Here is a 16,955-nt window from a genome sequence, read left to right as displayed (position 1 = left end):
CAAGTACTAATTCAAGTTTCAACAATATCATTATACAAATAATTTATTTTTAACTATTTCAACTGATTATGATTTTTTATTTAACTTTATTTTAAATTTATGATAAATCAATTAAATTCTTATGTAATAAATGGACAAACTTCTTTCAAGATTTTCCAATTTAAAATATTACAATAAATAAGTCAGAACCTAAAATCTGAATCAAAAAAAATAAGCATACTAACTTTGTTATGAAATATGCTAACTCGTATTAAGTACATATTAAGACCCAGTTTATACTACTGAGAAGAAATGTATTTAACAAATATAAACTAACAAAACGTACTTAAAATATTTTTGAACAAAATAATGAAAATAAACTTTACCACCACCAGTGAAAACTTTTGTTGAGTCTAATGAATGTTCTAATTCAGGCATAGTTATATATGGTAACTCCAAAAATACTCCAAACAACTCCAAAAATGAATAAACAATTGCAAAATCTGGTAGCTGAATTGTTCTTCCATCATACTTGTTTTTTAATAAATCATCTAATAAAATTTCTTCTTTTAATTCATCTTCTTGATCAAACTTTAAACATGCTACTTCTTCCTTAACATTTTCCACAGATATTTGTTCACAAAGTTTTTCATTTTTTACCTCTTCAGATTTAGACATATTTTCAATTTTATCAAGATTATTCTTACAATTTAAAACAATTTCTGTACTTGATTCATTTACATTTAAATCAATACAATCTTTAATGAACTCTGTTGATTTCATTTTGAGGTACAAAAGTATATTTAAAACTTTAAAAAAGCTTTTGAAAAAATTGTTTATAGGTATTATCAAATCAAATATTCAGTACATAGTTAAAACTATTAAAAATTATAAGAAAACTAAAAAAAGTAAAAAATTTGTTAATAGAAGAACGTTATCTTTATAACATTAGACTATTTAGTGATGTATTTAATTTGACATTATTTTTGTATAGATTGTATATTATATAGAGGCCATTTTTTGTTATTTTTATTCAATATGACCCGCGAAAACAAAGACTAGTTGTTACTTACGGCCCGAGAACTATTATAGAAGCATTTTTATTAAGAAATCACTCATAACACAGGCCAATCGAATTTTATTTTTTTACAAGCAAGCAAGGCCAAGGCCACGCGTTACAAGGCCAAGGCCAAAAGTTACAAGGATAAGGCCAAGCCCTAGAGTTTTAATATCAAGGCCAAGACTAGGAGTTTCAAGGCCAAGGCCTACGCAAACATTTTCAAGAGCAAAGACAAATTTTTGCCTTGCGTTAAGGCCAATTATTAACAAAACTCTAAGTAGCATGTGCTGTCACAGCAAAACCACGTTTTGTAAAAATAGACCAAGATTAAGCGCAGAATTCAATGAAATCAATAAGAAAATATGTATTTTTTTTTAAGGTCAAGGCCAAAACAATCAAAGCCAAGGCCAACAGTTTTAAGGCCATGGCCTCAATTTTTGGTCTTAAAGCAAGGCCAAGGACTAACAACTCTGGCCTGTGTAATCTGAGGCGGAAAATAACGAATTACATTTACTCGCGTTACTGTAATTGAGTTATTTTGTAAATTTCTTAAGTGTTTTTTTTTCAAACTTTTACTTAAGTAAATTTTTTTAAGGTGTTGTACTTCGTTACATTTTAAATCATATACGTTACTGAGTAAAAATATTTATTATGTATTTTTAAATATCACAAAAATTATGATTCAATTCTTTTATTTGATAAAAAATAACGGCTTTTTTATGACTTTGTTTCCTAATAGTTTTCACTAATGTTTTATATAAAGTTAGGGGTCGTTTGCAAATTACGTCACGCAAAAGGAGGGCTTAGCGATTTTGTGACGATTTGTTACAAGGGGAAAGGATAGTGACAGTTTTGTGATGGGAAATTACTTTTTGTTTTTTAATTTTCTTTCATTCAGTCATGAAAAATAAAGAAATGAAATTGTAGAAGTTTAAATGTTGTGGTATTTAAAGTAGGGTTCATTATCGAAATTGCAAATTTCGAAGATAAATAAATACTTATTTTTTTTGAAAATACTTCTTTTTTTCGAAATCTATTAAATACATAAATACTTTAAATCTATTAAATACATAAATACTTCTTTTTTTCTAAATCTATAAAAACTTATGAAAATAATCGAACTAACTAAATTAATTTCGGAAATAAAAAAGGAATTTTGAAAAGTGAAATTAATTTCGAAAGAAAAAACAGAATTTCGAAAAATAAAATTAACTTCGAAAAAAAAAGTGGATTTTGAAAACTGAAATTAGTTTCGAAAGAAAAAACAGAATTTCGAAATGCGAAATTAACTTCAAAAAAAACCAAACAATATTTGATAAGCTAAATTAATTTCGAAAATAAATTTAGATTTCGAAAAGTTTAATTAATTTCAGGAAGAAAAAAAAAGAATTTTGGAACATATATATATATATATATATATATATATATATATATATATATATATATATATATATATATATATATATATATATATATATATATATATATATATATATATATATATATATATATATATATATGATATATATATATATATATATATATATATATATATATATATATATATATATATATATATATATATATATATATATATATATATATATATATATATATATATATATATATATATATAGAGAGAGAGAGAGTTTTATGAGAGAGAGAGAGAGAGAGAGAGATTTTTAATAAACTCAAATTTACGAAATTGAAATCAAGAAAAGTAGCTGCTAAGAAAAATTGTTAGCAAAAATGTATTTAAAACGTCCTTTTAGAGAGCTTAATAATTTCTTTTAAAAATTCTTAACTAGTTCTGTAAAAATGGGTTGCGATTCAAGTATTCCATTTAGTAGATAATACAATGTTGGAAACAGAAATGTTAATGTAACATATTTCTTTCCACTATAAAAGTTTTGTTAGCTCTTTAATTGGGTGGAACAAATCACATAAATCCTCCAGCACCTTATATTCATTAGCAGTGGAAAGATAGTCTTTTATATTTTGGTATTCGATGTTTATCTTATCCATCGCAGTTTTATTAGTTAATATTGATCCTGTACTAACTTTATTTTAGTTTCATATCGAAGTGTTTTTTGAACTTCTCTTAACTTTTTTTGTAACATCTCCGAATCCTTAATTAAACCAACAATGTGCCTGCAGGATGAAATTACCTTGGCGATTTCCAATTTGCCTTCGTTAATTTTTTCAATTTTTTTAACTTCACTTTCCGTAATTTCTTTATTAATTAATTAATAATTATTAACTTGTTAGATGAAACAAAAAATCGTTTTTTTTTCTACAGCGTGTTAAATTATAAAATATTTTACAAATATGGAAAATTCGTTTAAAAATATAGAAAAGTTAATTATCAAGAAACTGGAGGAACAAAAAATATGTATACTGCAAGAAACAGAAAAGTTGTTAAATTAACAAGAAAAGAGCTTTGCGTCGATAACGAGTGCAAACTTAAAAATATTAACCAAAAGAATTGAAAAAATCGAAATTTATGTAAATAACAATAAATCCAATGCGATGAATATTCAAAAAGACTTAAGCGATGTTAAAACTACATTAAACTTTCAAGAAACAAACCTAATAGAAAAGATAAAACAAATTAAGAAATGCTATGATAACGAGTTGAACATTTTGAGCAAAAAAACAATCGACTTAGAAAATAGATCTAGACGAAATAACCTCCGAATAGATGGAGTAAAAGAAAAACCGAATGAAACCTGGACTGATTGTGAACATACAGTAAAAGATATTTTTAAAAAATCAACTTAAAATAAACAGCGAAGTAGTTGTAGAAAGAGCACATAGAGTAGGAAAAACAAGAGATAGCAAAATACCCAGAACAATAGTTCTGAAACTCTTAAACTATCAGGACGAGAACAGAATTCTAAACGCCGTTAAAAACTTGAAAGGTACTGGCGTGTTTATTAACGAAGATTTCGCGAAGGAAACGATCGAGTCGCAAAAAATTATGGGAAGAGGTCAAATGATTGCGCGGTGAAGGTAAGTATGCTATTATTAAATATGATAGAATTTTATGCAGAGAATTTAGAAACCCTATCCCTTACACTAAACTTTAAAAAGAAACTTTTCTAAAATGAATGATCTGATAAATTAAAAAAAATAATAAAAATGGCTGGAATAAGTGATTTTGAATTTATAAGATTTAACTTTACTGAATTGTAAAGTTAAATCTTATAAATTCTGATGAAAATATAAACCCTAATATAAAAATTGCTCGAATTGCTTATATCACTATCCATGCGAATTAGAAGGGTTTCTTTTTTAAAATGTTTATGACGAAAATTTAAATAAAATTAGAATGCTACACGTAAATATTCGAAGTCTTAATAACAATTTTGAAAAACTTCTTAACTTGTTAGATGAAACAAAAAATCGTTTTAATATAGTTTGTTTAACTGAAACGTGGATTTCGAATGACTTAGATAGTAATTCTAAGTCCTTATTTATGTGAATGAAAATATTTTTTATTACGTTAGGAATGATTTTAAGTGCTTCTGATGGCGATAAAGAAATTTTAACTATAGAAATATGAATCACAAACTATAGAAATATGAATTAATCACAAAACATTTTACTAAGCTGTTGTTATCGACCACCTGACGGCGTGAGCGAGAACTTGAGCATTTTTTTTGAACAAAGTATTTTTAGAAAAGGTATTAAAGAAAAAAAAAGAGTTTCTTTATTGCGGACCTAAATATGAATTGTCTCCTGTATAATGAAGATAACAAAATTAAAAAACTTTTATGACTCCTTTTTTGAAACGGGTGCAATTCCTTTAACAAATAGGCCGACCAGAGTTACAAAAAAACTCGGCATCTTTGATTGATATTACCATTACAACAGATATATTCAACAATGATATTCAAACGGGTATCCTAAAATCTGATATTACTGGCCATTTTCCAATATTTTTTACACTTAATTCAAAATATGAAAATAAAAATAAATCAATCTAAATTAAAACACGCACTCTTAACCATACTAATATAAACCAGTTTAAAAACCAATTATCGTTACTGCACTGGAAGCATATTGGCTTCAATGACAATGCAGACAAAATTTACGATATTTTTTTTGAAACCTTTTACTCCGTATATGATGCAAACTCCTGTTATTGAAAGAACTCCAAAAAATATAAACAATCCTTGGGTAACAAAAGGATTTAAAAAATCATCCAAGATAAAACAGAAGCTGTGTATAAAATATCTCAAAACAAAATTATCTTCAAATGAGAAAATATATAAAGATTACAAATATCTATTTGAAAAAGTTCGTAAAAACTTGAAAAAAAATTACTACTTAAAACTCCTAGATAAATTTAAAAATAACTCAAGACGCATTTGGCAAGTAATGAACAAAATTAGTGGTAGACAAAAGAAATGCTCAGGTTCTCTCCCCCAGATGATTATTGTTGATAACAAGCGTATATGCGATCCAAGAGATATAGCTCATGAGTTTAACAAATTTTTTATTGACATCGGTCCTAAACTAGCAAAAAAAATTCCTTTTACCAAAGCAAAATTTAATGATTTTCTAGTACAGATGGATAATTGCAATGGTTCCAACGAATTATATTCAAAACTATCTTTTCAAGAATTTGAAAGAGCATTCAAATCACTTAAAAAAAAGCAAAGCAAGCGGAGCAGATGACATAAACGGTAATATAGTTATGTTTTATATGAATGTTTTGAACAATTAAAAGATATTCTTTTTAAAGTATATGGAGCATCTATCCATCAAGGAGTATTTCCTAACCGATTAAAAATTGCAAAAGTTACCCCTATTTTAAAAGAGGGAGATCAAAAAAATATCAGTAATTATCGTCCTATTTCCGTCCTCTGCACATTTTCAAAAATGCTTTTTTTTAGAAAGAAAATAATTGTGTAGTCTATTATGTACAATAGACTATACAATTATTTTCTTTCTAATAATTTGTTATACGTCAACCAATTTGGTTTTAAAATAAACAATTCTACGGAACATGCAGTTATCCAATTTGTACGTGAAATTTCAAATTCTTTTGAAAAATCTAAATGTACTTTAGGTGTTTTCATCGACCTATCGAAAGCATTCGATACTGTCGATCATCAAATTTTGACACAAAAACTGAAATACTATGGAGTAAATTACAAAGTCATAAAATGATTCAGAAGTTATTTATCAAACCGTAAACAGTTTGTTTTTAGTAATAATATTTATTCTAATGAGTTTCTTAATATTTCATGCGGCGTTCCCCAAGCTCCATTTTGGGACCACTGTTGTTCTTGATTTATATAAACGACCTAAATAAAGCCTCAAATTTAGTGAATTTCATATTTGCTGATGATACCAACTTATTTCTTTCCAATAATGATATTTACAAACTCTTCTCTAGCATGAACGAGCAACTTAAAAATATATCCAAGTGGTTCAAATGCAATAAACTAACTCTAAACAGTAACAAAACAAAATGGATTCTGTTCCATCCTGTCTCAAAAAAAGCTTATTTACCCCCAAATTTGCCCAAAATTATTATTGATGATACTGAGATAAAAAGACACTATGTCACAAAGTTTTTGGGTGTTTTTCTTGATGAAAACATCACATGGAAAGCACATATTGACTATATTAGCACAAAAATTTCCAAAAGCATTGGAATTTTATATAAATCCAGAACATATTTAAGTAAAAAAAATTTAACCCAACTTTACTACTCATTTATACATAGTTATTGAAATTATGCAAATATTGTATGGGGAAGCACATAAAAAAGTAAGTTACAATGTCTTTACCGCCGTCAGAAGCATGCGATCCGTTTAATTAGTTTTGCGGATCGATACACTCATTCCAAACCTTTTTTTATTGAAATGAAAATTCTCAATATATATGAGCTTAATGTGTTCAATGTTTTATGCTTTATGTATTTGTGGGAAAATGACTTATCCTTATCCTTATCTGTCTTTAAAGATCTCTTTTGTGAAAAACCAATAAATAAATATACACTTAGAAATAATTTTCTCATATATGAACCTTTTTGTCGAACCAAGTTTAATAAGTTTTGTATTGCTTATCGCGCACCGTATCTTTGGAATATGATTGTTTTGTCAAATTTTGATATATTTCACACTTAAATTTTGATATATTTCACACTTATGTAAACTGAAAAATTTTATTTTATCTATTGATGACGTAGTCAAGTACTTCTAATCTTTTTTTAGAACTTTTATTATATTATTGTAAAATACGCTTAATGAAACGTTTTAATTTTTGTTTTTATCTTATATATAAATGATTTCGATTTTATATATAGTAACGTCAGATTTATTTACACGAAATTTTATTTTATTTATATAGCATCGTCAGATTTATTTACACTGTTTATTGAAATTTTTTTATTTATTTTTGGTTCGGCTGTAAAATGCCTAAAGCTGTAAAAGGTTGTGATGATAAGATCATTATGATCTTCTTTCAGATGCCCCTCCATTACCGTCGTAATCTTTTACTTCGTAACGCTTTGACCCATTTTTTAATTTTTATATCTCTCGTGTTTAGAAAATCGCTAACCACAAGATTCAAACGATGACCAGCACATGGATTTTTAAGAACATTATCATCAAATTTATTTACTGCAGAGAAAATGTTTGCACCTGAGTCAGTAACTTGTGCAAAAATTTTATTACTGACTGACCATTCACTGAAGATTTCGCTTAACGGTATAAATAAATATTCAGCTGTTTTCACTTCAGACCTAAGATCCAGGTTTCGGTCAACCAGAATCATATTTTTGTCAATTAAATGACAAGTCACACCGAGGTAGCTGTTTTTACTCAATGATGACCAACGATCACAAGTAATTGTAATGAAATGACATCCCTTCAATTCTAGCATTAAAATTGATTTTAGAATGTCCGCAGTTGATGCCTACTTAAAGTATACGGCCTTATATTCCGCATATTTGCCGAAAAAATAGAAGGCCATTTAAAAAGAATTACTGCGCTATAAAAAAATATAAGAAATATAAAAAAAATTTTTTTAAATTTCTTATATTTTTCTAGAAAAAAAAAAAGCATTATCGTTCATTAAAAACTTGTTAATTTTATTTATTTATGTTTAATCTTGCTTTTTTCGTTGTCTTTTTTTAAAACTAACTATTTTGTCTATAATATTTTCATCAGTATTTATTTTTCTTTTATTATTGAAGAATATATTACTGATTGCTTTGTTTATGAGATTTATCCCAAGTTTTTGGTGATCAGAACAAAGGATATTTTCTTTGAATAAAAATGTTTTTAAAATAAACTGAGCAGTTGTTCTTAATGGCAAATCGGTGTTGTTCATTACATCAAAAGTAAAGTCTAAAATGGCAAAAGCATCACAAGTATTAGTTCATTACAGCATTTACCAAATCTTTTTGAAATTTTCTTTGCAATATAACCTGCAATATGAAAGGCAACTTCTCTGCCATCTTCTGACAAAGACAAATTATTTAAAGTGCACTGAAGCTTTTCCAAAACATTGTTTTAAATATTTTTTGATCATTAGTCTTTTTGAAATCAATATTGCAGACTTTTAAATTTGATAATTTGCTCTGAACACAAAACATCTTTTAAGCTCACCAAAAACCTGCCACCACTCATCTGTCTATACTATCCAAACCTTCTCTCTATTGGATCACTTTGAAATCTTGCAGTCATGACAAATTTGTAACCATTGTTCAAAAGATCTTCAATTAAAGAAGCATAATAAGTGTTTATTTAAATGCTGAACTAGTTTGAGTAGACATAACAAATTTCTCACAGTTCAAGGTTTTTTGTTTTTCTTAATTATCAATCCATAATGCCATCACTCGTAAAAACTCTGGTTTTTTATCATGCAAGATAGCAGCATTTACTAAATAGTTATTGGAACAAAACTGGTTTTTACTATTACCAATAATCCACCATTTAAACAATCCTAAAAAGCCAACAGCATCCTCACATAAAGGAAAGTATGATTTCAAACCAGTTATTGTATTTTCATTAAACAAGTCAAGAGCTACTTGAACATTTTGTTTTTATTTTCCTGGGTGTAGCACTTTATTTGTTAGTTTTGGAGCTTTACGTAAATCTGCATCTAAAGCAAGATCTTTTTAATGGACGTCATGAAACAGTTTCCAAGATACTTCTCCACCTTTAACTGTAATATCATCTATAAACCCAATAAACTCAAATGGGGGAAACAAAAACCTCTTTCAATTTAACAAGTTGTGTCTCACATTTTTAATTAAATGTACTGCATCATAGAATAAATAAACTTTTCTGCAGTTATATAAAATTGAGAAGCTATCAAAGCCATTTTCGTATTCTGATATCAATTTATTAAATGCAGAAACATTGCTTACATGATTATCGCACACAATAGTTTACACAACAAAACCACTATTAAGCAAAAGATTCAAAGTTTCAAGAATCTCATTTTTTAACCAATCACTATCAATTTTTACAACTGAAATTGCTTTTATAATGTATGGGATGTTTTCCTAAAATTTGTTTATCATAAAACAAACCACAATATTGTAGAGTTCACTAACATTGTTTACGCCTGTTATAGTTCCACTAGAGTATTCGGCACATTTTTGTAAATACATTTCATCAAATATTATGCAGACATCTTGTGACATTTTGCCATCTTCAAGTAATAATTTTGCAGCTTTTAGTGCATCAATGTTACCAGAACAAATTTTATTTAATAAAGAAAGTGAAGGTAATCAAAATTCTTCTAAAAGTACTTTGTAGGATTGCATAGATGTATAGCACAATAATAATGCATATCGAATTAGGTTACCAGAGTACATTGGTTTTTTTAGATATTTTATTTTTTCAAGTTCTTCGAAAACTGAGAAATTTTTTTCTGCTTGACTTCTTAATAGGCAGGAAAGTTTTCAAATATACTTTTACGAGTTAATGTACAATTATGACCATTACGAAACCACTTTGGTAATGGTACTAAACAACCCTTAAATAGTTTTACATGTAAACTCTCGCCAACTCGTATACACTCAACAACTTCTGGTACAAAAAACTCATTAAACAACATTTTGTAAAATACAATATGATCATTATGTTTTAGCATTTGGTAGCCACTTGAGCATGGAATATCAGCAATTCAATTTAAATTTTTTATGAAATCATTTTTAAAAAATTTGCTGCTTTGATCATTCTGGTAAATACGTTTTGTTGGAGATTTTCTTTCCAAATTTATTGCCGGTATAGATGATTTTGGTATAACATGTATGTATGTATAGTTGGTATTGGTTTTAACTTCTTTATTAAACGAAATCTTTTTTCTTGTTTTCCATGTTTTAAATATTTTTCCTGAAAATGTTTTGAACAAATAACTGATGACTTAGTTGGTATCCAGTTTAGTCTATTTACAAATTTTATCCATGTTGTTCTTAATTCTTCATTTACAGAAAATGAAAGCACTGGCACCACATCATGTCTGGAATAATTAGAAAAACAGCCAACAACACAACATTTGTTAACCATTCTTTATTTTCAATATTTTAATTTTAAATTTATGTAGATTCTTTACACTTTTATTCAGAACCGCATACTAAACTGGCCTTCTATTTTTTCGGCAAATATGCAGAATATTAGGCCATATACTTTTAGTAGGCCACGGTTGATGGAATTAATTTCTCGCTCACCGTTGTCACGTTAAATAAGTAGATCGTTAAATAAGTAGACAAACTGAACAATCGAGGCATTATGCTAACCCAGTGTCACATTAAATAAGTAGATCGTTAAATAAGTAGACAGTCAGTTCTGCGCAAGCGTAACGCCTGCGCAGATACAGCGCAAAGCTTCCGTTAGATAGGTTAAATCTATCGTTAAATAAGTAGCCTTGTTTCCGTTAGGTATAAACTCAAAAAACAAAAATAATCGTATTTTTAAAATTTTTAAAATTACATAATTAAAATGCCAGTCTATAATTACTCTGTTGAAGATGTTTAGCAGTCTCTGATAGAATAATAAGTTATTATAATAAAAAAGTGTCAACTTTGTGGTATGTGTATATATAGCCCACTATTCAAGTTAAGCTTTTATATAATTTATGATTAAGAGTTTATTATTATTGTATATTTTATATTATTTTATGTTTCTGAAGTTAATTTTATACTATGTTTCAGCATCTCAAAACTCACAGTTGTTTTGGGACTTCCATTTTATGCATTGACTTATTTGTCAATTTTGCTCAGAACTATTAGTCAATTTTGTTATGTATTTATAAGTTGCAATTAAGTATTACTAGAAATACTTATTGAAAACAATCTAAGACCAAATTAACTGTAAATTTATTATGGATTTGAATCTAATTTTCAGAAAGTGACCCTAGGTACAGTTTAAAAAAAGCTGATTGTACCTAGCGCCACTGATTTTTAAACCCTTTTACTTGATGGAATTTTATTAGTATAAGTCAATATACTTATACTAATACAAAGTAATTAGTATAGAGATGTGATCGTATCAGTTTCGCCTTCTTTAGACAAGTCTGGGGTCTTGAATTTGGGCATTAAAAAAATCTGGCTATAGGTACACAAACTTCCCTTAGACCTTATTGGACTTCTTGCCTTAATAAAACTTGAAAAAAATATATTATTACAATTATTGATAATTGAAGTAAATATATTGAAAAATTAACAATTTATGCAACTACTTTAATTTATAGATTTTTGGTACTCTTCAAAAAACTCTAAAATTTTAGATTATTTGATAAAGTCTGCTTATTTACCTTAAACCAATCGATGAGAAAAAGGTTCAGAGTTTAAACTGGTAGCGGTAAAGGTTTGAAAAAAGCTCTTTGTTAATGATAGTACCGTTGTAAAAAGGGGCTGTCGAAGTTCAAATTTTTCTTTAAAGTTTGTCAATACAGTCTTAAGACAAGGCCTTAGATATTTTAAGAGACTCACCTGGCTGCCTTGATGATACTTTGATTGATATAGCACAAAGTTTGTTTTTATATCAGTTTTCTAAAATATTTGGGTTTCCAAGTTTAAAATATCTGGATTTTTTGCATTTTTAGTTATTTTAATTCAGGTGGTTTTTCAGAAGGTTACAGTTGTATGCAAACGATTAATGTTAGAAAATCATATTGGGTGTTTCTAAGTAATGTGTCCTGATGTTGTTTTATATTGGAAGTGTGTTTAGTTTTATGATTCACTCTTTAATAGTTTAAGTAAAGGTGATGCGCCATTGTTTGTGCATTGTTTAGAGTTGCACATGAAAATGATTGTGATCTTTTCTTAAAAGGAGATGCAATGGTTTTGTGTAGCAGTATCAACCTAAGTTTAGTTATATAAAAAGATAATGACATGTGGTCGCATTACCTGAAATGTATTGAGAATGGTAAATTAGAGATGTTTTCTTTTGTTACTGTGTCATACTGTCATAAACAGTGTGTCTTTAGTACTATCAATGTTGTGAATATATCCTGTTATTTCTACAGTTTTTGTTTTTATGACATATTTGAATATTTAAGTTCAATCAATATACATAAATATGTTTTTTTTGTTTTTTATTGTTAGTTTGTTTATGTTCTAGTTAATATTTAAAAAATTCATTACTTACTTCATTTTTGTAAGTGTCTTATAGATGTCTAAAGTTATACAATTGGCTAATTTAGGTCAACTATTGTTTCTTCTTTATTTTGTTATTGGCATGATGATTTGTTTTGCTCACTTTGTAGTTGTTTTTATCTTACTGTCATCAGTTATTCAACTAGGGTTATCGATATAAGATATAGTCAATAGGTACAGTTATTAAAGTCAGTTCTTTATTTACATACATTTTGTTGTAGTTGCAGTTGATTATAGCTACTATTACAACTACACCAAAAGTAGTATTTAAAAATATGGCTATGCAATTTTTAATTATAATGAGATATTTGATCAATTTTTTATCGAATATTGTGAAAGTATAGACTTTTCTGACATGTTGGTATATGGCTGTTTTAACATTTTTTTTTATTTATTTGATTTATAAATTCAAATCCTTCAATTAGAGTTCATTTTGTAAATCAATTTATTGACATATATTAATCAATGCATTTATTAAGTACTCTTCTGGCACAAAAGCATTTTTATAATTATTTTATTTATTTGTTGTGATTTTATTTATATTATACTATATTTCTTTTCTATGTAGGCTTGTAATTCCATGTGGAAAAATCGAATTTCTTCCGAAAATGCCCAAGTTTCAACCAAGTTAAATTTTTTCAAAAGGACTTAAAAACCATGTTGTTTTATTTTGCTATTTATATTGTGTAAGGATGTTATTTTTCTCATTGATGTGTAAGGATATTATTATATTGATTTTTTTTTCAAAATAAAGTTTTAGTGTAGCATGAAGTGTGTCGTTTCTTTAATATCGTTTTTATTTAAAACATTCTCATAGTAAGAAATAGTAAACTAAGTTTAGGTCACATTTTTATTATAATTGCGCTATGCATACATTAAGATCGCTAAAATCGTCGAATAATACCCGTCTAGGTTGTTATTCAACGGTAGTACAGTAGTGGTGTAGTGGTAGAGCGCTCGCCTCATAATCAAAAAGTTCTGAGTTCGATCGCCACCACGTCTCTGGCAGTACCGCGCTCAACTTGTTTCTCCGTGTAGCGATCTTGATCGTCATGGTTTGTGTTTCGAAGTTATAGAGTTGAGAGAGGGTTGTAACAACAACTAAAGCAGCCTCCTTGACTGTAGTGTCTTTTTCGGCTTTGAGGAGGTAAATTAACACACAAAAAAAGGCTAGACACGAATTAATAAATTCTTTTCTTTTTTTTGGGATAACATCAGAATGCTGTCCTTACTATTTATCTGCGTAGAATCAAGTAACAATTACAAATTTTACAATCGTTAAGTTTAAGGGTTAAGGATAAATAATTTAACGTAAAACATTTTGCTAAAATGAACAGTTAAATTATTTAGGAATACAATAAACTTCCTTGTGAGATGACTATTTTATTTGATATCATTAATACAATGGCGTATCAAAAAGCTTTTTCTTAAAAATATATTTCTTGTCATACTATACTATAATGATATAAATTGCGATTAGAATATACGTCGTGAGTTAAATATTATTATAAGTAATAAATTATCACTATAAAAATGTTCTAAAGTAATAACAATTCGCTTGGCAAAGAAAACGCTTTTAGTTCGGTTAACATATGTTTTTTTTTAAATTTGTTCGTCTGACTCGTTAAAATGCCTCGATTGTTCAGTTTGTCTACATATTTAACGATCTACTTATTTAACGTGACTTAATACGTTAAATAAGTATCCGTAAACTAACGCATGCGCAGAATATCATTTTGTCTACTTATTTAACGTGACACCAGACGAACAAACTTAAAAAAAAAACATACGTTAACCGAACTAAAAGCATTTTCTTTGCCATGCGAATGGTTATTACTTTAGGGCATTTTTATAGTGATAATTTACTACTTATAATAATATTTAACTCACGATGTATATTCTAATCGCAGTTTATATCTTTATAGTATAGTATGACAAGAAATATATTTTTAAGAAAAAGCTTTTGATAGGCCATTGTATTAATGATATCAAATAAAATAGTCATCTCACAAGGAAGTTTATTGTATTCCTAAATAATTTAACTGTTCATTTTAGCAAAATGTTTTACGTTAAATTATTTATCCTTCACCCTTAAACTTATCGATTGTTAAATTTGTAACTGTTACTTGATTCTACGCAGATAAATAGTAAGGACAGCATTCTGATGTTATCCCAGAAAAAAGAAAAGAATTTATTAATTCGTGTCTAGCCTTTTTTTTGTGTGTTAATTTATCTACTCAAAGCCGAAAAAGACACTACAGTCGAAGAGGCTGCTTTAGTTGTTGTTACAACCCTCTCTAAATATAACTTCGAAACACAAACCATGACGAACAAGACCACTACACGGAGAAACAAGTTGAGCGCGGTACTGCCAGAGACGTGGTGGCGATCGAACTCAGAACTTTTTGATTATGAGGCGAGCGCTCTACCACTATACCACTACTGTACTACCGTTGAATAACAACCTAGACGGGTATTATTCGACGATTTTAGCGATCTTAATGTATGCATAGCGCAATAATAACAAAATGTGACCTAAACTTAGTTTACTATTTCTTACTATGAGAATGTTTTAAATAAAAACGATAATAAAGAAACGACACACTTCATGCTACACTAAAACTTTATTTTGAAAAAAAAATCAATATAATAATATCCTTACACATCAATGAGAAAAATAACATCCTTACACAATATAAATAGCAAAATAAAACAACATGGTTTTTAAGTCCTTTTGAAAAAATTTAACTTGGTTAAAACTTGGGCATTTTCGGTCGAAATTCGAGTTTTCCACATGGAATTACAAGCCTACATAGAATAGAAATATAGTATAATATAAGTAGTATCATAAAATCACAACGAATAAATAAAATAATTATAAAAATGCCTTTGTGCCAGAAGAGTACTTAATAAATGCATTGATTAATATATGTCAATAAATTGATTTACAAAATGAACTCTAATTGAAGGATTCGAATTTTTAAATCAAATAAATGTAAAAAATGTTAAAACAGACATATATCAACATGCCAGAATAGTTTATACTTTCATAATATTCTATAAAAAATTGATCAAATATCTCATTATAATTAAAAATTACATAGCCATATTTTTAAATACTACTTTTGGTGTAGTTGTAATAGTAGCTATAATCAACTGCAACTACAACAAAATGTATGTAAATAAAGAACTGACTTTAATAACTGTACCTATTGACTATATCTTATATCGATAACCCTAGTTGAATAACTGATGACAGTAAGATAAAAACAACTACAAAGTGAGCAAAACAAATCATCATGCCAATAACAAAATAAAGAAGAAACAATAGTTGACCTAAATTAGCCAATTGTATAACTTTAGACATCTAAAAGACACTTACAAAAATAAAATAAGTAATGAATTTTTTTAAATATTAACTAGAACATAAGGTACATAAACAAACCAACAATAAAAAACAAAAAAAACATATTTTTGTATATTGATTGAATTTAAATATTCAAATATGTCATAAAAACAAAAACAGTAGAAATAACAGGATATATTCACAACATTGATAGTACTAAAGACACACTGTTTATGACAGTATGACACAGTAACAAAAGAAAACATCTCTAATTTACCATTCTCAATACATTTCAGATAATGCTACTGCATGTCATTATCTTTTTATATAACTAAACTTAGGTTGATACTGCTACACAAAACCATCGCATTTCTTTTTAAGAAAAAATCACAATCATTTTCATGTGCTCTATGCACTAACAATGGCGCATCACCTTTACTTAAACTATTAAAGAGTGAATCATAAAACTAAACACACTTCCAATATAAAACAACATCAGGACACATTACTTAGAAACACCCAACATGATTTTCTAGCATTAATCAATTGCAAACAACTGTAACTTTCCGAAAAACCACATGAATTAAAACAACTAAAAATGCAAAAAATCCAGATATTTTATACTTGGAAACCCAAATATTTTAGAAAACTGATATAAAAACAAACTTTGTGCTATATCAATCAAGGTATCATTAAGCCAGCCAGGTGAGTCTCTTAAAATATCTAAGGCCTCGTCTTTAGACTGTATTGACAAACTTTGAAGAAAACTTTAGAAAAATTTGAACTTCGACAGCCCCTTTTAACAACGATACTATCATTAACAAATAACTTTTTTCGAGCCTTTACCGCTACCAGTTTAAACTCTGAACCTTTTTCCCATTGATTGGTTTAAGGAAAATAAGCAGACTTTATCAAATAATCTAAAATTTTAGAGTTTTTTG

The 16,955-nt window shown here is 27.6% G+C and overlaps 1 protein-coding gene across 1 annotated transcript in view; it reads right to left on the bottom strand.

Moving 5' to 3' along the window:
- The window catches only part of LOC100215706 (remodeling and spacing factor 1), a 49,308-nt gene extending 48,265 nt beyond the window's left edge, over nt 1–1,043 (bottom strand). The window contains exon 1 of the mRNA XM_065787865.1: nt 366–1,043. Coding sequence (XP_065643937.1) covers nt 366–762 — 397 coding nt within the window. The 5' untranslated portion in view covers nt 763–1,043. The remainder of the gene's footprint in view (nt 1–365) is intronic.
- Between the last annotated feature and the right edge of the window lie 15,912 nt (nt 1,044–16,955).

This window comes from Hydra vulgaris, chromosome 01, assembly GCF_038396675.1.
Source record: "Hydra vulgaris chromosome 01, alternate assembly HydraT2T_AEP".
Taxonomy (NCBI): domain Eukaryota; kingdom Metazoa; phylum Cnidaria; class Hydrozoa; order Anthoathecata; family Hydridae; genus Hydra; species Hydra vulgaris.
This window is presented reverse-complemented; position numbering and strand designations above follow the sequence as displayed.